This window comes from Cygnus atratus, chromosome 1 (genome assembly GCF_013377495.2).
Source record: "Cygnus atratus isolate AKBS03 ecotype Queensland, Australia chromosome 1, CAtr_DNAZoo_HiC_assembly, whole genome shotgun sequence".
Lineage (NCBI taxonomy): Eukaryota > Metazoa > Chordata > Aves > Anseriformes > Anatidae > Cygnus > Cygnus atratus.
This window is the reverse complement of record NC_066362.1, coordinates 96,043,971-96,065,623: the sequence shown is the minus strand read 5'-3', so window position 1 is coordinate 96,065,623 and position 21,653 is coordinate 96,043,971. Positions and strand designations below refer to the sequence as shown.

At 48.4% G+C, this 21,653-nt stretch overlaps 1 protein-coding gene across 4 annotated transcripts in view; it reads left to right on the top strand.

Moving 5' to 3' along the window:
- The window catches only part of LSAMP (limbic system associated membrane protein), a 999,481-nt gene that overhangs the window by 829,198 nt on the left and 148,630 nt on the right, over positions 1-21,653 (top strand). For all 4 annotated transcript variants that reach the window (XM_035540485.2, XM_035540486.2, XM_050712016.1 and 1 more), the window contains one exon: positions 19,072-19,304. In XM_035540485.2, coding sequence (XP_035396378.1) covers positions 19,072-19,304 — 233 coding nt within the window. The remainder of the gene's footprint in view (positions 1-19,071; positions 19,305-21,653) is intronic.

Below are 21,653 nucleotides of genomic sequence, written 5' to 3'. Positions count from 1 at the left end.
CAGCGGCTGGCTTTGGGCTTCGAGGTCTTTGGAGGGGGAGTGCTGCGGGTGTGCTAACTGCTATTGTTATTTTTTTTTTCTTTTTTTTAATAATCAAAAGACATCCTGGGAATTACAGATCTATGAGCTCTCTTTCAGCTCCAGCCAAACTGATTGTGAAGCTAATTAAAGACAGACGAGTACAACAGTCGGATAAGCGTGACATGACAGGGTCAGTCCAGTATGGCTTCTGGGGAGTAAAACTGTGCCTTTTTGAGCCGCAAGTTTTTATTTTTTTTAAGTTTAATAAAATAAGAGATAAAGGTGATCCCCAGCAGACATAATGTACTTTGATTTTCATAAAGCCTTTGATAAGGCCTTTCACACAAAATTATGAAGGGAAATAAATAGCCACAGGAGAAGGGGCAAGGTCTTGTCACAGATTAAAAACCAGTTGAGCGCTAAGAAGCAAAGAATAGTCGCTCCTTCCCAGGGAGATTAGTTAATAGTGGGAGTCAGCAGGTCCCGTGGAGGTGTCGGTACCTTGGTGAGGACCCCAGCCTGGTTTGACTGGTGAGAGATGCATCAGCATTGCCAAAAGCCGTAGGAGATGCTGAAGGATGGCCTGCCCTGGGAGAGGCAGCCAGACTTCTGCTGGGACTCATCCCGGCTTCTCCCAGGTCTCCTCCTGGGGGATGGCTCCTCCGTACCACTTGCCTTCCCCCCACCGTGCCGAGCAGAGGTGAGCAGGGGCTGCCACCTCCATGAGTCAGCAGAGCCCACAGGCACCATGGGGACAGGGCCACAGGATGATGGATGAGCTCTAGCGCGAACGAGCGTATGGTAATGCAGGCTGCAAAAATAGTCTCTACATCAGCTGTGTGGTGGTGATGAGCGCTGAGCTCCCGGGCTCCTTGGAGGGAAGAGATTGGGAGTCATGGTGAGTAACTCGATAAAAGCTTCTTCAGTGGGTAGCATCAGTTCCAAAAGCATAGAGGATGCTTGGTTGCCTTTAAGGGACAGGAAAACAATAGGGAATATGTTATAAAAAATGACATTATCTTGAACACTGGCTACACCCTCATTTAAGACAGCATGTAGAATTACCAGAGGGTTGTGAAGCATGGTTAGTAATCTTGTGAGGTTTACCTACAAGGAGGCAGTCAGTTGGACTGAACAGGGCTTTTTTTCCTTTTTTTTTTTTTTTTCCATTTCCACCGTTTGCAAGCTCGCAAAAACGTACAAGCGCCATTTCCCTTCCATAGCTCTCCCTTCTCCTGTCTTGTGACGTGCCCTCTACTGTCCCTGTGCGCGCATTGCCTGCACTCGCTCCTGGCCCGCTCCGAAGGGAGCTCACAGGCACCAGGCATCCGCAGCCTCCCCGAAGAGGCACGCTAAAGGCTTGTAATTGAGTTATTTACGCTAATGAAGGGTGCAGCGGAAACTGATCGGTCCCTCCTTTTTCTGTCCTGCTGTAATACTAGAACAAGAGGTCACTTGGAGATGCTAATGGTGGCTTAATTTAGACCACATGAAAGGAGACACTTTTTCACACAGCAGGTAGTCAGTCTGTGAAATCCACACCACCTCCGGAGGTCAGGGAGTCAAACACTGCAGAAGGATTTGTAAAGTTTCAGGGTAATTTTTCTGTGTGCAATAATCGCTATTATTACCGAGGATGTGGGAGCACCCTGGGGACCCCAGTCCAGAGGGGACCCCATGCACTGCATGGTGCCTGTGGTTGCTTTAATCTCAATGGCCAAAAAAGATGGTATTGGTCTGGTTATATGCTGGTGGGGTGATGGTAAAAGGGCCACACCCAAGCTCAAGCCCTCTGCGTTGCTCTTTGATTTCCCTTCTCCTGCACCAGCTCTATAACCTCACCATCGAGCTAGTGTTTCCCCTCCCTTGGTGTCGTGAGGGCTCTGCTTTCAAGCTGTAAATCAGCCTTTTGCTCTGATGTTAAAAAGGGAAGGGAAGGACAGGAAACCCTTACCCAAAAGTCTTTCTGTGACCTGCAGTGCTCTGGGTGATGCTTGGGCACGCTGCCTCCAGGACAGCCTCACACCTCTGACCCTTTTCCCGGGTCTCCTGAACATGAAGTCTCCAGACCAGTGGCTTCGCCGCCCCTGTGGTCAGTTCGTGGCACACCTCTGCCCTTCCTGGGCATTGCCTGTGGCGTTGTAAGCTACTTAGCAAGGCTGACTGGTTGTGGGTATTGGTGGGTTTCCCTGTGGGCACAACAAGCCTGTGGATTATGATAGTGTCGAAGAGCCTTAAACATATAAAGGCGTTTACATTTACCAGCAAGAACAAAGCATAACAGAAAGGGAAAAATATTTTCAAAGCCATCCTTGTCTCTGTACCCGTGTTTGTCTGACCTGGAGTCCTAGCAAAGCCTTTAGCCCCTGGAGGTTTGGACTCAATCTGTTGTTACTATTTTTCTTGCTGTTAACAAATCCAGCTCAAGTCCTTTTGTCCCTCCGTTCACATGTTGACAACTGGGGCTGTCTAGTCTCAGCGTAGAGGGCTTGGCAGGGGATGGAGCCAGGACGCCAGAGTTTCTTGTGCTGTCTTTAGACTCCTTGCTGCAAAATGGCTATGAGGAAGAGGCTTTTGAGTGCGTTTCCTCGTAGGTACTGCTGAATCAACTCGGTTTGTGTATGCTAAACGTGCTCATAATCCACCTGAGGGATGGACTTCAGAAACTCTACAGGCACCTCTCCTAGCATATGCACAGCAGCTCTCCAGCTATCCCACTTGCTTTTCCCTTCTCACTGTTGCTGCCTTGATAGCTGCCTGTGTTTAAATATGTCAGCCTGTTTTTTTTTTCCTCTTCTTGTTTCCTGTGTTCCTCTAACAAGCAGCTCGCAACAGAACAAACAAGCAAGGCAAGAGTGCTCCAGGCAAAAGGGGTGTTTTGTGTTTGATTTGAATACATACATATTTCTCTTGGTTAAAACTTGTGATATTCATCAAACACGTTCAGGAAGGCTGTGAATAAGACCTTTCTCTTTCTTCGTCTCTGACACACACACTCTGTCTCATACGAATACCACATACCTTCTCATTTTCACTCCGACTGTCTGGTTTCTCTGCAGAGCACCGTCTCTCCTGTGTCCTCACACGCACGTTCGCGCAGTCTCATCCTCGTTCCCGCTCTGTCGTGCACGCAGAGCCACCTTCTCATCTCGGCAGACCCCAGCTCCTGCGCACTCTTGCAGACGACATATGCACACATGCACCGCCACCTACGCACCCGCAAAGGCTTTATTACAGAGAGTAAAATTGCTCTCAAATATACCGTGGCTGGATGGTGGGGATGGGGGAGAGAGGGGAGTGAGACGGGGCTGGGAAACTGTCGTCTCTTCTCCCTTTAGAGACTTGGAGCCCTGATAAGGTGGGGACAGAGCGTGGCCCCCATCCCCTCCATCACACATGCACAACTACAGTGTCACTCACCCGCGTCCCCCACGCACGGACTCGTACCGTGCTCCCTTAAACTTTCTCAGCCTCCATTGCTCACACATCCTTCCCTCTCGTTTCTGCCCATCTGTCAGGACCTGATCGCATCACTGTCAGGGCTGCTATGATAGCAGTGCTTTCTGACAGGTGTATGTGGTTCTGTCACTCCCAGCAAAGCTCCTTAGCACCCAGATCTGAGCCGAGGTAGCAGTACTGGAAAGCACAGTTAAATGGCCAAGGCTCACCGATAACATCTTGTGATTCTGAAGGCGGTGGTCCCGCTGGGGCAGCTGCTTGTTTTCAGGATGTCCTGCTTTCAAAGGAAGCCTTACAAACAGCCTTTTGGCTTTATGAGATACACTGCAGCTCTTAAAAGGGAAGAATGCCCTGAGCTTTTTTTCTCACAAGAGTCCATAGGTCTTCTCCCCTCTTCTTTGGAGGGAGACTCTTTACCCAGCCTCTTCCCAGCAAGGGGACAATGAAGACGCATTGTCTGCTGCGATGGAGGCCACGGATGTGCTCCAGAGCAGGCAGGCTGATGCTCTTTGCCCAGGACGTGGCTGCATGTGTCTCTAAAGGCTGAGAGCTGCTCAGAGCCTGCGCAGCCCCAAAGAAATTTCAGGTTTTCCAATTGCCGCAGCAGCGACTGGTAACCTTCCAGCAAAGGGAGGCCAGGAGCACCGCGTTCCCATGGCTCCTGCTGGGCTCAGCCGGTGCTCGCGTTTGAACTGACACCAGGCAAGCTGGGGAGCGAAGAGATTATTAATAGGGAATGCGAGGAAGAGGAAAGGTGTTTAGGCAGCTCCCGCCTTGCATGTCTAATTCGGGAGCTACCCTTCTGTAGTTCCCCAAATCGATGCCCAAATCCAGCGCCAAACTTTTCAGAAGCACAACTCATTAAGCATTAGTACACCGTAAGATAAGGACCTTGCTTGCGTAAGGCCATCAAGCACCGATATTGACTCTCCAGGACATTTTTAAGGCTATTTATATCACAATAAAGCCATTTTATTAGCATCATCAATCAAGAGAGACCGCATTTTGGCCTGGAAATGATTCTGCTTGAGTTTCCAGAAAGGAGAAGGGTGAGTAATTATGGGATGCATTATCTTCAATCTCATTTGAAATCTCCTAATTGAAACCACATATGAGTGGAGTTTATTGCTTATAAAATAGATGGCAGGGGCATTGCTAATGTACCTATGGCGAGTGCAACCTTCCAGTTAACAAAGAGGCAGAGGCCGGTTTTTCAGTAGGTAACACAGCTACGGCAGAAGCTGCCCACGAGCAGCACATGCATTTACCTGCAGCTGAGCCGAGCCAGGGGCACTTGGCATTTGTGGTTCATCTGGGCTGGCAGCATCTGCCGTCGGGTCCCCGTTGGGTGTTACCTGATGTCTCTGCTCCTGCTGTGGACCAGGGTCTGTCTGATGTCTGAGTCTCAGTCAAGTAGTGTGGTAAAGCTCATGGCTTGCATGCAGCTGGCCTCACTGCATGCTTGCATCTCCTTTGGGGTCCTGCCAGCCCCCGGCTGCTTCTCTGCTGGCAGCTGAGCATGGGGAGAGGACGTGGGGTTGTGCAGGTAGGGAGAGCACAGCTTCATATTGCCTGTGGGGGCCTCTGAGACTGAGTAATGGCAGGGCTTGAAAGCTGTTACAGATATTTGATAATTAATTGGCTGGGAAATCAGTTTATTTTAACGACTCTGGTTAAATAAAGAAGAGAGATAAAAGGACTCTAAGTTCCTGCAGTGCTAAACTACTTTCAGGGACAGAACAAGCCAGTTACATGTCTGTTTTTATGCCAGCTGGGGCTTTTACTTCTTGCGAAGGCTCTTCTGAAAGGTGATTGAAATCTTTATCTTCCCCAAATCCCAGCAGTTTGGGTTTAGAGGAAGAAAGGCTGAAGAGTGGTTTATTACCCAGGACCCGCCAGGTGGAGGGGGACGGGAGAGCGGAGCTGCTGCGGTAACCTCGTGCTTCACCTCTGGCCAGACACTTAGTGCAGAGCGGTTCCAGTTGTGGTTTATCACCATTTTATACTGCTCTAGGGGGAGCAATGCATGTAGCTCGGTTAACCTCACTTGTCGTTCCAAGTACTGGCTGATCTCACACATGCACACACACACAGAAGGGAGCATCGGGGAGACGAGACCTGTAACAGTCCAGCACCAGCAAATACCCAGGCTAGGCCTTGCACTGACCCACTTTTCCCTGAAGACAAACAGCTACAGCACATCCAGAAGCTTTGAAGACTGAAAAACACGGTAATTGCAAAGTCAGAGAGGGGCTGGTCTCAACCTACCTGAGTCAGGCGTCTCTTATTTACCAGCTTTTTGGAGGTCTCCTTGGTCAGTTGGGTGGATTTGTTCCTTGAGGGAAAACAACATGCACCCTGGTCCTGGCCAAAGGGAGAGGGTTTGACTGGGAGCTCAGGACAGAGGTTTTGGAGGGTCACGTTGCTCCGAGCTTTACATGGGTCTGTAGGAAGACGTTTTGTGTGTGACTGTTCCAAGCCTGTGGGAGGAAAGAGGATTGTGCTTGCTACGGACACTAGCAGCAATGCTGAAGGAGAAGCCATAGGATCTGCTCCTTGCTGCAGACTGCTTTGAATGTGAACTTTCATCTCAAGCCAGTGCATCTCGTCCTGAGGGTTGTACAGCAAGCTGTGGATATATGAACAGTGTTCCCAGTGCAGTCATATTTGTCAGAGTCTGCAAAGAGCCTGCAACACCATCTGTTTTAGTGAGCAGATAAGGGATTAAACTGCAGGAATCACGAGATCTATGCAATACATGAGGGCATGCCAGACGATCACAGTACAGCTTCTCTTTTTTTTTTTTTTTCATAAGCTAAGAATAACTTTAACATTCTCTTATTTAGGATTTAATGTCAAAATTAACTACTGTTTCACTCTTGTCTTGCAAATCCTAAACAGCTCTCACTGCCCCCACTGCTGATGCTTACCTTGCTGCAGATTCAAATTCAGTGCACACCCCCAATTCAAAAAAAAAGATTGATGATTTAGAAGAGCAAACAAAAAGAAACCCCTCAGCCTGGTAGAAGTACAGCAGGACCTCCAGTCCGCTGCCCTGCAGCTGTCTGAAATGAGCAGCGTCAGACAGTCATTTTGGTGTGGGTTGTCCCCGTAAGGTTGTGAGGTCCTGTGTAAATGTCACGCTGCGCACAGACACTGGGGATGCACAGACACCCATCAGGTGGGCATGATGGCAGCTCCCCTGCACGGCTGATGAGAGCCTACCTCTAGCCAAGTGTAAACTCAGCGCAGGCTACAAATCCTCATCTTTTAAACATTCCCTGGATCTGAAACCTCCTGCCAGCTGGAGCTGCTTTTAACTGAGCAGACTGAAGTGCTGTATTTAACGAATTCATTTAGAGGCTGGTGCAAGAAAGCAGGGCCAATCCTCATCTCCTATAAATGTAGGCATTCCCATTTACTTCAGTGGGAATGGGGCCTTGTTGACCTTTGATTTATGCCAGCTGAAGCTGAAATTAGGCATCTACCCATGCAGTGCTGGATTTCTGTAAATTATTTGGCACAAGTGGCCCACCAGGAGAACAGAGGTGGGAGTCCAGCCTCAGACCAGGCTTTGTCCCCATGGCCAGCCTTAGACCCAGCCATGGCAGGAAGGAAACGAGAAGTCACCAGCACAGGAGGGAGGTCTGGTAGGTTGAGAATGGGGAGAGGTTTTGTTTCACAGCAGATTTCTGGGCGAACAGGCAGGAAGGTCAGGTAAGATATCCCTGGGTAAACGCTTCCAGCAGGATTCAGCAGCGTTGTCTTCGCTGGGAAATGTGAAAAGAGTTTAAGTTCTGTATTCCAGCCAATTTGCACAGCTTGTTTTGCCAGTTTGAGAAGGCTGTGGGTCAGAAGGTGCAGAGGCAGTCAGAGCGGTCTCCGCGGTTATGCTTTCACTGCCGTTGGAAGCTGGAGCAGTTCGGGCTCCAAGGCTCGGAGCCAGTTGACCTGAGCTGGTTGCTTTCAAACCATGGGCAGCAAGGGTTTGTGCTTCAGACGGTCCTTTCTGCTCCAGTTGCACGTCCCCAAGGCAGTTCCCAATTAGAGCGAACGAAAAACATGATCTCTCAGAGTGCTGCTAAGACAAGCGTGCCCAGAGGTGGTGCCTGGGTTTGTGAAGGCTGCTTTGCAGCCATCGCTCCCCACCTCTCAACATCCCCGCACAACCAGTGCACACCAAACAAAGTTTGGTGTGAGGCAGGTCAGGTCTGTCAGGCTTTGTTTTCAGCTGTAAACTGTTTATTTGCGTGACTTTGTGCAGCCCATTTCTTCCCTTCTCCGACACCTCGCTATGTGTAAAATGGGCATAGTAATATTTCTCCACAGAGCGCCGTGGCTGCTGTGTGCCAGACCAAGTCCTGCAAGGTTCTCCGAGGAAAGGTGACAGAGGATAGTGTTATTAGCAGGATGGCAAGGAGATCTAGCTGTGGGAATTATTCCTGCGCCTTTTCTCAGTGAGTCATGTCTTCCTCCCAGTCTGTTTCCACACAGGAGGTTTTAAGCCAGCTCCTGGCTTTTCGTACGAAGACAAAACTCTATCAAATATACTTGACATTTCTGCTTTTCCACTCTTCCCCCTCTCCCCGGCTGTTTGTTTATTTATCAACAAGTCCTCCTCTGCAAGGCATGTTGTGTGGGGGGATAAAGGTAAGCTCAGATCAAAGCTTTTGGGAGTTCTCCCTTCTAGCTGCTTCTCTTATTTACCTTCCCCGCAAGTCTTTTTCAGCTGCCTCCTTTCAAAAGGCCTGATCTGATGGTGGACAGAAGCAGTGCATTAGGGAGAGGCAAAATTCAGCAAAGCTGCAAATAACAGAAAGGAAGCGGAGCTGAGCATTGCCTATCTGTTAGAGCTTTGCTGTGATTTCCACTTAAAGGAGTTCTTCAACACGCAAGATAAATACACCACGCAAGTCTGAAGCTTGCAGCACTTTCTTCTGTGATTATAAAACACCTATGGGATGGATTTTCAAAAGTATGCCCATTTGGGCAGCAAGGTAAAGGGCTGTATTGGTAAAGGAGCTCACTGTGCCAAATGCTATTCTGAAAATTTGGTGCCTGTGTGTTACACTGGGGGCTGGTGGGCTCCAAAGCAGCTTTGCAAATCTGGTCTTAATTTCAGTGCTAAGCACTTTGAAAAATCAGGGTTCAGTTGTGACTTCTTGAGTGCTTGATGGATTTACTCAGAGCACGTTTGGGAATATAACCATATGCCAGTGGTTTCTGGAAATAATAAGACTTCTGGTCTTTGTATCAGTAGTTTTTAACCTGTCCATGGTTGACTGCTAAAGAAACTAGTTTCTGAAAACAAGACCATAGGTGTACCAGTTAACTCTAGTACAGTGTATAGAGATCTGCAGTCTTGCTGAGAAATATTTAGCAGTATGGGAAGTGAAAATATCTAAAAAACATTGCTAAGCCTGAAAGAGACTTGAGAGAAGAGTTGTCTTTTCCTCACGTACTGCTGAACTCTGTCAGGTATGTGATAAAAACAAGACGACAAGGTCACAGAGGCTTGTCCCTTTGCAGCCACTGTGAAGCTGTTCCCACACAGTTATATATCCTCTAGGTCTTTGCCCAACTTTGCTTTAAATGTCCAAAATAACAGGAGCTTCCTTGCTTTTCCTGGGGGACTCTTCATAAGGATAGCACTTGTAGGTGGCAAAAAGTTCTTCCTCAAGTTTGAACAGACTTATTTCTCTTCTTTTTTTGACCCGTTACTCCTTTCTAGACCCCTACACATCATGCTCAATAATTCCTCTCTTCCCCTGGTGCTTTCAGCTTCCAAAGAGGTATAGCTTGTCAACACATCCCTTTTAAGTCTTCTCTTAGTCAAGTTATACATATTTAATGTTTTTAAGCTTCCCTTAGATGCTGATCCCTTTCCAGCCCTTGATGGATTTTGTTGTTGCTTGCCTCTGAATTCCCTCCAATTTCCCTGTATCGTGCTGGTAACACGGTGCCGGAGATTGGCTGCATCCATCCAGATGTGCTCGGTGTTCAGCAAAAGTTGGCTTTGGATGGAATTAAAAAAGAGAAACGGCAGAATCTCTCAAAGGGAATCTGCTCCGTGGTCTCCTCTCTCAGAGCATTATTTCACAATGGTATTTCAGGGCTGGCTTTAGATATGGAAATGAGAGCGTGTGTCTCGCTCAGAAGCTGTTCTCTGCTTTCAAGTGGGAGAGAGATGGGAAAGGGGAAGAGGGGTTAAGCTCCTCAAAGGCTTTGTCTACATTAGGCTTTTTTCTTCCTATTTCCCACTGTTGCTTGCACGGGTGTAGCTCAATCTGTGGTGGCACCAATGACAGCTCTGGCACAGACAGGGAGGCTAACATGTTTCACTAGACATCGTCTCCGCAGTCTCTACAAGCCCTGACTCCACCAGCGGTGCTCCAGCAGCGGAGGTTGGGTGTAAATGATAACTGGAGTGTTTGCACATCGAGGAGGCATTCCTCTCTGAGATGCAGCAGCAGGGGGGGAGCAGGCAGGATGGGCCCACTTTGTCATGCCACCCTTCGCATTGCAAGAGGGAGTGATAACTTGGGTAAGCCACCTCAGGGAAGAAGGGAACATTCAGTCTTATTTTCCCTAATTGTTCCCACTCCCACTGTGATTTGCCTCCCAGAAGAATTTCAGATGTGATATTGTCTTTTCTCTTATGAAGAAGGAGCAGTACGAGATGGAACAGACGTTAGGGTCCTCAAAATAGAAAACATGATTTTGGGAGTCAGGTAGTGTATTCCCCAGGTGTTGGGAGGAAGCATTTCACACAGTACAAAACAGGGGAGACACCTCCCAGTTTCATTTAACACTTAAATCTGATATTATTTCACAGCCTTGTACCAGTTAAGGGTTAATCTATGACATTCTCAGCCACAAGGTATCACCAAATGAGGATGTTAATGAGTTTAAAAAAAGAAAAAGGGGGCAGAGGGTTGAGAAATGCCTGGGGATAAAAGAGGTAGAGTACAAACTTACAAGGTGGAATGCAAGCTGTTATTCAGAGAGGAGGGCAACTTATATTTCCTTGGGGCTAGATTAATAGGCTTTTATGACTGGGAACGATCCTGAAATTATTTAGATGGTGATTTACATTGTCATTTTAGGAGGTGTTCCACCTTTCTTTGAAACATCTGTCACTAATCATAAGAGGGTGAGCACTGGGCCGTGTGGCCCAGTGCTCAGATCCTGTAATACCTGTTCACTGCTGCTACCGTTCCCATTTCCTTCCCCAGACATAGAGGTGTGGGCACCAGGGCTCTTTGTCCCTCCTGCCTGCACGGAGAGGTGCTTTCACTGCAGATACACTGGCTGCTGCCAATAGCTTGGTCACTGTCCCAGCAGGCGTTGAGGCTGGTGTCCAGCATCAGTCCCTGGCAAGCCTTTGGCCCCAATCTGATCGTTTGGCTTTATTTTCCCACGTCACAAACCCTCCCAGAGGTGGCACGTGGCTTCGGGCCACCTGGCAACCAGCTCCTCCTGACCCAGCCGTCGCTGCCAGCACCGTGGGCATGCTCCTCGCTCGCAGCATCGCAGGGGCAGGCCCAGGGCTCTGTTGGGGTGGCAAGCACAGCGCTTCACCGTTTGGAAGCGGGCCCTGGGGCCGTGGCATCCATCCCACGGGCTGTTTCACAGGCTTGCACGTTCCTCCGTGTCGGTGAGCCTCCCTCCCACCTCCCCTGCACACAAAACGCAGTGCCCCAGAGCTCCAGCTCTAATTGCTTCCATCCTAAGTTTGTAGTCCCCATCCCTCAGCAGAGCTCTGCAGCCCACAAGCTGGGAGGTGCTGTTTGCATCGCTGCAGGGCGTTCATTTGCCAACCTTCCCTTGCTCTGTCACAGCCTCTGGTGACACCTCCTGCATTTTTAGCCGTTGGCTGGGACAGGAGGAAGGGACCTGAGGCCACACAGGCAGCATCATCACTCCCCTATCCCCTCTTGCATTCACACCGTCCCACTTCTGCACTCGCTCTCTCCTGACCTGGCCTCACTCGGCTTCTTTCTGTTTCCCCCTCTTTCAGAGCTGCCCTTTGCATTTCTAATCCGTGGCATTATCTCATTCTCCAGTAGCTGTGCCGGATGCCTTGATGTTTCTCACCAGCTTTCGCCTCTCCCCGCTTCTTTCTCTCCCCCCCCCTCCCACGATGTAGCATTGCCTTTCTCCATCTGCCCGATTGTCTCTCCGCTTTTTATCTGGGTGCTGGAGCTCCAGGTGCTGTCATTCTCCGCGACAGCACAGAACGTTTCACATCGCCTCTGCGGCTGGATAATTACCAGATACCAAATCACGTGGGCTTCCCAGCCAAACCTCCCTCCCCTCCTGTCAGAGGAGGAGATCGCATCTCGGAAATAACGTTTTCTGTGGTTGTTGTTATTTTTGTTTTAAAGGGAAGAAATCCAGGGGAAAAGTTGGGAAGCAGCTCTTCTGGAAATACCTAGTGGTGAGCATGTGAACGTCACCCACAAGTTGAGGGTTCAGGCAGGAGAAACAGGCCACCTGCAGTACTGAAGTCTGTGAAGAAAAGCAGAGGGGATGACGGCTTGTATGGGTGCCTTACTAGAGCTCCCAGTCCCGTTCTTGGTGTATTCTCCAAACATAAAAAAAATTATAGTACTGAGACTCTTCAGTAGCCATTTGGTTTCAGGTCCTTTCACCAATTCAGCATAAAAGCCAACATCTAGATCGCATAAGAGACTAATTGTCTTTCAGTGAACATCAGTTTCTAAGCGACTGCAGGTGCTTTTTAAATGTCAGCCCGTGTCTTAGTGACAGCAAAAGCACAGCATCCTTAGCGTAAGTGCAGCGCGACCAAGAGACAAATCTTCCAGCAGTGTTCCCCATGGCTATCCTACAACATCTCCACTATTCCTCGTTTTCCCCTTGGGGCAGTGCAGGAGCACCCGTGATCTACGGGAGGCTGCAGCCAGTGGAGCGAAGCATCCGCTCGTGGCTGGAGGTTTCACCAGGGCTGTGTGATCAGTAGCTGATTGGCATCGCCTGGTGACACCGGACCAAGATCAGAGCCGGGTTTCTGGCTGAGACGAAAAGGAATGCAGACGAGTCCTTGGCTAACCCCAAAAAGGGAAAAGGAGGGGGCTCGCAGTGTTCCCTCAGCAGTCTCATCCTCCTGTCTAATCCTGGAGCGGGACCCTGATGGAAGCTGTCACTTGGTGTTTCTGCAGGCATCAGCCAGAGAGCGGTTCAGCGCCTCTGCACACACGTGTGGACTGTCTGCTCAGGTGCCAGACGTGGCACCTCATGGGGACAAACCCAAGGGCTTCCTGACTCTGCTGTAAAGAAATCGATGGCTTTTTCTAGGCCTGGTGGGGTGGAGGAAAACCTGCTGCTGTGGTGATATGCCTCAGACCGAAGCTTTTTCTGTTATTTGCAGTTTTAAAACGTGTTGGGTCTGGCCAGGATGGAGTTAACTTTCCTCATAGCAGCTCATATTGATATCATTAAAAAGGTACCTGTGCTTGAATGGATGTGGGCTGGAGTTGTTTATGCAGGTATAGTGATCCCCAGAAGATGGGAAGAGCAATAAATCATGCCAGTATAAGTTCTGTTGTTCTGATATAGTTACATCCGCCCCGGGAGAGTACTGGCATAACAATTACTGTAATTTGGGGTTTGATTTTTTTTCTACACAAACAGAAACCTATACTCTTAAGTAGTCATTTTAACATAAAGAAAACCCATGCGAGACCAGCTGCGTGTCTGCTAGTGAGAGACTGTGTGGCTCTCCTTTTAGGCTGGTATATTTTTGGTGAATTCCCTTGGGTTTCATTTTCCATGCGTATCGCACAGACTGAGAGACGAGGATGCTCACAGCACATGAGCGGTTCTGCACTGATAGTCATATTCACTGGTTGCAATCCTTTTTGCTTTCATTAAAAAGAGTTGATGGTAGAGACAGCAAGATAGGAGTGTTTCTGTACAAGGCACTGGGGAGACCTCATCTAGAAAGCTGGGTACGAATTCTGGTCACGACAGAGGAATTCAGACTGGAGCAGGTGTGGAGAAGGGCTACTGGGATGTTTAGGGCAATGGAGAGTCTATCATACAAGAAGAAACTAGAAGAGTTTGGCTTGTTGAGCCCAGCAAAACGAAGGCTGAGAGGGAATATGATTGCTCTCAGTGAACACGCTGGAAGATAAGCACCCGGGAGAGAGAAGAGCTGTTTAAGCTAAAGGATGGTGTTGGCATGAGAGGGAATGGATATAAACCAGCCATGAATAAATCTAGACTTAAAATTAGAAGGAAGAAAAAAAGTTTCTAATCCGCAGAGCAGAAAGACTTTGAGCAGTGTGCCATACCAAGCACGAGGAGGGCGAGCAGCAGCGCGGGTCCCTACCAGCCCTGCAGCACCCCAGCAGGGGATGGGCCTGAAATTACCGCCTGAGTGATGAATTATCACCCCAGGAGGTGCAGAAAGGTGTGACGGCCAAGGTCACAGCATAATACAGCCAAAATGCAGCATAGGCCTGACAGGTGATGCCATCTCCAGTTGCTATCCACAGCATAAGGGGCCCTTGCCCTTTGCACAGACGTGCGAAGATCCCTCTGAGGGAAAGCCAAAGGAGACAAAGAGCCCTGTCCATACCCGGGCTGGGCCTCTCGCTGCTCCCAGTTAGTGGTCACCGCTCTCAGGTCCTTGCTTGCCAAGCCAGGGAAGGCTGAAGAGCACGAGCAGACAGGATGATGTCACGGAGCTGTGTCCACAATGTGCTTTGGAGAGAGGGTAGAAAATGCGGTTCAAAACTACACTGGTTGTTTATTTTTCTCCCAAATGAGGGAGGAACATGAGCCAGCAGTGTGTCCAGGTGGCCAAAATGGCAGATGGCATCCTGGCCTGCATCAGAAATGGTGTTACCAGAAATGGTCCCAGCAGGACTAGGGAAGTGACTGTCCGTCTGTACTTGGCTCTGGTGAGACTGCACCGCAGATACTGTGCTCAGTTTTGGGCCCCTCATGTCAGGAAAGATACTGAGTTGGTGGAAATCAAGAAAAGAAGCAACAAAGCTGGTGAAGGGAGTAGAAAATGAATTATGAGGAGCAGCTGAGAGAACTGGGGTTATTTAGTCTGGAGAAAAGGAGGCTGAGGGGAGACTTTATCTATGACCATGTGGAAGGAGGCTGCAGTGAGGAGTGTGTCTATCTCTTTTCTTGTGTAGGACACAAGTAAATGGCCTCAAGTTGCACCAGGGAGGTTTAGATTGGAAATCAGGAATAATTTCTTTATGGAAGGGGTAGTAAGTCATTGAAACAGGCCTTCCCAGGGAAGTGGTGGAGTCCCTATCCCAGGAGGTATTTAAGAGATGTATGAATGTGGTGCTTAGGGACATGGTTTAGTGATGGGGCTTGGTAGTGTTATGTTGATGGTTGGGCTTCGTGATCTTAAGGGTCCTTTCCAACCTAAATGATACTGTGATTCCAAGAGATGTGGTTTGGTGGTGAAGCAGTATACCATATTTCATTTAAACCTAGCAGCTTGCATCTTCTCACCAGCAGGCCTCTAGCAGAGAATCAGGGGACTGGGTCTGCTCTAAAAGAATTTATTTATTTGGAACTATAGCAGCAATAAAACAAAACAATTATCCTGGGTTCAAGGGGACCCAATACATCACTGGTAATGCTGTAAAATCCCTGCTGTGTTAAAGTAATCATTTAAACAGCAGCTTTGCCAAGTCCTGCAGGGATTCCTTCTTGCCTGTGGGCTCCCAATGCCCCCCACCTCTTCCAAACACTGGCTTGAACTTAATCCTGAGAGACCCCTCTGAAGGCAATAAAGGACACAAGGCATCCTGTGCATGGCCGAGCACATGATGAAGGGGGATGGTGAACATTAATTACTCTCCTAACAGTGCTGCACTGTGGTGCTGGTCCTGGCCATGCAAGTGAATATCTGCAGTCAGCAACAATGGAGCAACCTCTCCCCTGGAGAAAATGAGCTGGGTAGGATTTTCTTTCTGTCGCGTGTTTAGCTTTACCTGTAGTACTCTTCACTCACATTAGAGGTGATGATGGTTCTCACTGAAGATCCCAAAGAGTTTTCCTGTGGTCAAAGTGTCATCTCTTTCCCCTTTCTCCAGTGAGATGGCCCAGGACCATTTTCTGCATTTGCACGTGAGGAAGCAGAGGATGTCGAGGTGCCTTTCCCCAGTTCCAGTTTCTGATTTTCTCCTGGCTGGTTCTTATGATTGTTAGTCACTGTGTGAGGACTGGAAACACATCGGTAGCAGCTAGAAATGGTGCAGTAGCTAAAAAATCTTAAAGGAACTACTTTTTTTTTTTCTTTTAATGAGAAAGAAAGGGAGACTAAAGAGGCACGGCAGCAAGGTTTTTTGTTCTTTCTTTGTGTATAGTTTGAATTGGTGCTAAGATCAATAGTTCTTGAGTTCCTGCAGTGATCGTCTGAGGCATGGCCATCACCACTAGCTGCTCCTCTCAGTCGCTGCATCAGCAGATATCAGGAAATTAAACCTGAAGCCATGAGGAAAAACAAAATGGATGGATCACAAATAGTTTATTAGCACTCACTGACACTGATGGTAATGCTTTCAATAAGCCTAATGAAAAGCGTTTGACTATCTCTGTGAACTTGATTATCGATTATTAGTGAACGATAAGAGCCATTTGATATCTTGCAGAAGCCTTGCTCCTGCTGCCTCGCAGTTAAAACGTCAGTTAACGTGCCATTTAATATTCTATTAGTATTGAATTAGCACTTATTACACTGTGAAAATCATCACCATAAATCCTTATTAAAGCATGATCCATAAGGCTGGGTGGCATCTCTGGCAGAGTAGGAGGGTGCGTGCGTGCAGACGGACACACTGGGTTACCTCATCCATACGGATGCGTGTTTGGAGCGCACCAGGGAATTTCCACACCTGTACACTGATTTTCTGTGATAATTTCAGAGGAACAGGTGTGCCCAAGTGAGCAGCTCAGATCCATTTCACTCACTCTTCCAATTCTCCTCCTTATCTCTCCTTCACTTTATTTCAGTGCTGTCTGCCATCATCAGGGGCACTCGTGAGGCTGTCTGACTGTAGGGATTGACCGCTGGCCTAGGGCTGACCCCATGGCAAAAGCAGCATAGGACAGGTTTTTCTCTTCTCGGGGACAGCATTTCTTGAGATAATTCATCTCCTCCTCCTCTCAGCCCCAGAGTCATGGCAGGCAGAAGCACAGCAAGATGCCCTGTTCATTGGGAATGGGTGGTAGCGTTCATTTTCCTGTACCACTGTTTGGTCTCTGACCAAGGTCCTGTGGGGAAAGTGACCTTAGGGAATGGAAATGGTGGATGGGATGTGCGCGGTGACAAGGTCAGAAGTTGCCTGAGGTCAGCAGAGAGGGAGGGAAGAAGGGTACCCAGGTGAGTGTCCCCTTGAGACTAGGAGGTCAGGGCTTGGCTTCGACCGCACTGCTGAGCTGTTCCTGGCCCAAGAGACGTCGCAGGGACATCTCTGCACCATGGCACAGAAATCTGCCCCCAGGCAGAGCCGTGGTGCTGTGCCGTATCAGGTATCACCGCGGCACAGGTCCGGAATTCAGCATGGCTGTGTTGGTGCAGTGTTGGGTCTGTGGCGCTCGGCTAGCGCAGATAGGTGTGCCGGGGGGTTCACAAGTGACTAAGAAACTTCAACGCCCACAGACTTCAGCTGCGGCTGTTAATCTGCTTAGCTCCTCACCGCCATCCCCCTGGGGATTTTCACAAATCCAAAATGTGCAGACAGGGGCTGTGAACACCTTTGAAAAAGATCTAACCCTCCAATTCTCTGTGCTGGTGCAGACCTACGTAGGCACACATGTGTGGGAAGGCTGCCCAGCCTGAGGCTCCGGAGGCAGCCTGGGTGTCCCTGCAGGGCCACCACATCCCTTGGGCACCATCCCCTCCCCAGGTCCCCAGTTCCAGCTCCTGCCATGTGAGGTTGCAGCCTAGGATGGCCTGGTGAGCTGGCACTGCAGTGCTGGTTTTTAAATACAGATGGCTGCTTGCTGATTCCCCTACCCCTGTCTTTCATATGAAGACCTGATTTTAAAATATATATATATTAAAAAAAAGAAATCAAATCATAGCCATGAGCCCACCTTGGGACCAAAGCCTTTCTGGCTGGTGGGGTGAGGTCTGTTCCTCCCCTCTCCTGGCTGGGTGGCGGTGGTGCTGGCTGGGGCTTGAGCTGCTCTCTAAAGCAAATGTTTGTCAGGTCAGACAGACCTGCTTCCAGCCTGGCCAGCAGCTTGGTGAACCTCTCATCTCCTCCCACACAGCCTGGCTTTCCTCCAGCCTACAAGTAACCCCGGAGCAACTTGGAGAGCATCCGTGGGCATGCCTTCGGGGGAGCGGGTGGGAGGTGTCGGCCGTACTGGTGGGGGTCACATTGCACAGGACAGCAGCTGTGGCATGGCGTGAATGAAATGCATTCAAGCAGAGGAACTTGGAAAATGTCTGCCCTGTGCTAAGAGGCTGTGTAAAAGCCTACTGTCAAATATTTGCCTTATCTCGACGCGATAATCTTTATCCTCTCTCTGTTCTCTCTCAAATGCAACACATGCCTGAATTGTGCTGGGGAGAGGTGCTGGGTTATTTGGATGCCAGCAGGCTGTGGGCAGAACTCTGAGAGGTGAAGGAGGGACAGCTGTGGAGGCTGAACTTCCCTCTTTTTCTGCAGAACAAACACAGCATAGGCTGCTGCAGGAAAAGCCCTGTCAGCCTGTCTGAGCCTGGCCCTGGTGGGTACAGCTGCCAGGAGTTGTGTCCCCATGTCTTCTACAGCCAAAAACGAGCAGAACATGCCTCCTCTTCAGCATGTCATTTCTTCTGTGCAAACCTTCTGGGCCTTCTGCACCTTCTGGAGCTTGAAAGTGGAGCCTTGGCCAAAAATGTGTTTGTCTTCACAGCACCTTCACCCCTCTCTGTCAAGGAGCAGAAGACTTGCCATGCAGTTGCAGGAGGGTTGGTCTGTCTTCCCCTTTGCAACAGTGGGCAACTGGGGCGAAGGCAGCCGCTGGTCCTACCGCTGCTCTTCTTCCTGGTGTTGCTTGCTGCCTTTCCTTCCCTCCTGTCTCCTCCTCACCGAAGGAACACCTTAGGTTCCTCCCCATGTGCTGCTGAAACTGAGGGATGGAGCAGCTGTGCGCTGAGCTACAAAGCTGGAGCCCTCCGGGCCGGCAGGGGGCTGGGAATGCAACTCCCTTGTATATTTAACTTTGGAAGGTGGGGGGGAAGCATGGCAAGGACTCCTTCTGGCCTTTCCCATTGCCAGGGTTAGAAGGGATTTGGTGACAAGGATCTCCTGTGGCCTTCCAAAGTCATTTTCAGTGCAGGTATAGACCACAGACAAAAGGAAGCGAGAGCAGGAATTGCAGTCACCCCAAATCACAAATGATCATGAAACCCATCAGAAAATCCTTGTGAAACACATGGCCAAGGGGCTGTGATGGTGAGGAGCTGCTGTGGTTTGCTGGCAAAGCTGAAGTATACTACAGGGTTTCTGAGCAATGTGGTAAAGGGAAGGGACAAAATGGAGATGATGAAGAGGTTTGCTAATCTCCCTGTTAATCTCCCTTTCTTATCCTCTGTAGGTGTTATGTAGAAGACAGAAGCTCCAAGGTGGCCTGGTTAAACCGTTCCGGCATCATTTTTGCTGGAGAGGACAAGTGGTCCCTGGACCCTCGAGTAGAGCTGGAGAAGAGAAACCCCCTGGAGTACAGCCTGCGGATCCAGAAAGTGGATGTCTACGATGAGGGGTCCTATACGTGTTCAGTGCAGACACAGCATCACCCCAAGACTTCCCAGGTTTACTTGATTGTGCAAGGTAAGCAACACGCTTGAGAAGAGAGCAAAGAGAGAAGAAAGAACACAGTGGGTGGAGGGATTTGTGTCTTTCTTAGAGAAACCAAGGAGTCAGTAGCCTGCAGACCTTGCAATGTCAGCCAGGAGTGAGCAATCCCTTTAGGTTACAACAGGAGCCAGCGGGACTGTCCCCTTCCGCTGCGGCATGGCAAGGCTGCTGTTAGCCTGTCCTTCCCAAAACAGAGACAGAGCAGGGAATGCCAGTGATGCCAAGGCACATTCTAGCATAATGCAAACCTAGCTCCTGGCTCTGGTTATTCTGGTGCTGAGGGGAAAACATTTGTTTATGATGACACTTGTCAGAACGACATGCTTGCCTCGTGTCTTCCCAGATAGCCCTCTGGTTTCTTCGCCCCCTCTTTCCACAGATTTCCTTTCTTTCCTTTTCTTTTTTTTTGTGTCAGCAAGAGTGTTGTGCTTTTCAGCCCCCCATTGTCAGCTCTTTGCCAGGCTGGGGAATTCGTTTTTCCTGGATGTTTTTCTGTGCTGGGTCATTGGTTTGCAGGGTGCACTGTCTCTAGGCATGTGTGAAACCTGGTACGTGAGGTAGCTGCTGCTTACCTTATGTTGCCCTCTCCATTTTTAGCTACCCTCCTCCTGCGTGTGTTACAGGGAAACTGGAAACTTGGCAATCTAAAGCAACATTGTACTATCTATCTGCCTGCATTCATGGTATAATAGAGAGCAAACGTATCTAGGGGCTCACCAATTACTGTTAAGGACATTATGGAGTTTGCTTGTTCAGTTCTGCCCAGACCAGAATACCAAACAAAACAGTTTACTCTCTTTGTGTATTTTTTTTTCCTTCACGCAATTGTCTCTCCGCCTATTTATCCAAAATATTTATAGATTAGCTTAAATAGATAGGAATGTATGGCTATGTTTAATGCATATTACAGATATGTTCAGCTTTTTCATTATCATTCAGACTGGAGCTTGTTGTTTCTTCTGATCTGTCTAGTAACCCAAAATGCTCCGAATTTTATTTCTCACAGCAAATGTTTGAATCACTGAGGATATAAATGCATGCACGCATGCACAAATGGACTCTCCTCTTGCTGGCATTACTTGGCAGGCTCAGGGCTGACTAGGATGTTGAGTGTTTATCTGCAAGGCAAAGTTGGGATGTGTGGTCAGAGGTGATGCTTTACATGGGAGCACACTGAGAACGAAGGCTGCCCTTTTTCTCAAAATCGTCCTTCAGCAGCGTGAGAAGCAGTGAGCATCAGCACGCAGAGCAGGTCCCCCAGCTTGTTTGAGGGGTTTTGGAAACGCATCCGGCATGAAAAGCACTGGCAGGGCCCTGGGGGTGTACCCAGCCTCACTGAAAACTGCAACCGTGCAGGTAGCTTTTTGCTGGTAACGTCTGACTGCACGCAGTTTCTATTTACCTGTCAAGGAAAATGTAGGTACAAATGAATTTTAGAGCCATGCATATGTATTATTAATTTTATTTGTGCCTATTAGATACAGGCCTAAGCAGCAGAATTGAGTTCTCTAGCCAAGCTTTCACTTACATGTGTGAGTGTCCAGCTCTGAGCTACTGCCACCTTTCTGAGGATGAGAAAATTCAGGTACTGGCACACGTAAACTCTGGATGCCTCTAACAAGGTGTTTGTGGATTGCTTGATGTGTGCCACAGATTTACCAAAAGACCCGCTGCGATATCGTGCTTTCTTCTAGAGCCCCAGGTCCCAGAGTGCTGTAATTGGATGAAACTCGAAACTCTAACACAGCTTCGATTTTTTTTCTAAAAGTAAATCTGGTTTGGTTTAAAAAAAAAAAAAAAAAAAAAGAAAAAGAAAAAAAATGGAGAAATATGAAATCTTTTACAGTTTGGAAGAGTTAGACTCATTTTAATCTGTGCTTTTATTAGTTTAAAACTAATAAATAATTCATTTGAAATAATCTTAACTAATAAAACTAATTTATTAGAAACTAGTATAAGTTACAAAATATTCCCTTTCCCCTCCCAGTATAATTTTCTCATATCAATTATTATTATTATTCTCAGATTTGCAGGTTTTTTGCCTGAAAAAATAGTCTGTCACTAGTGCAAATGAAAAGAGATTAGATACTGAGTTGTGCTAAGCTTTTTTATTTTTTTTTAATTTAATGTAATTTATTTCCTACTCTTTTATGTCATAAATTTAAAACCAACAGTTTTGTGAAGCTGTGGGCATCCCAAACTCAAATAAATAAAACACAGCTCCTGAAAGATTAAGTAACAGGGTGTTCAGCTGTGTCCAGCAAATGGGATAGCTGTATCAGAGACTAACGGGTAGGTAGATACTGGATGGGTGCATTATAA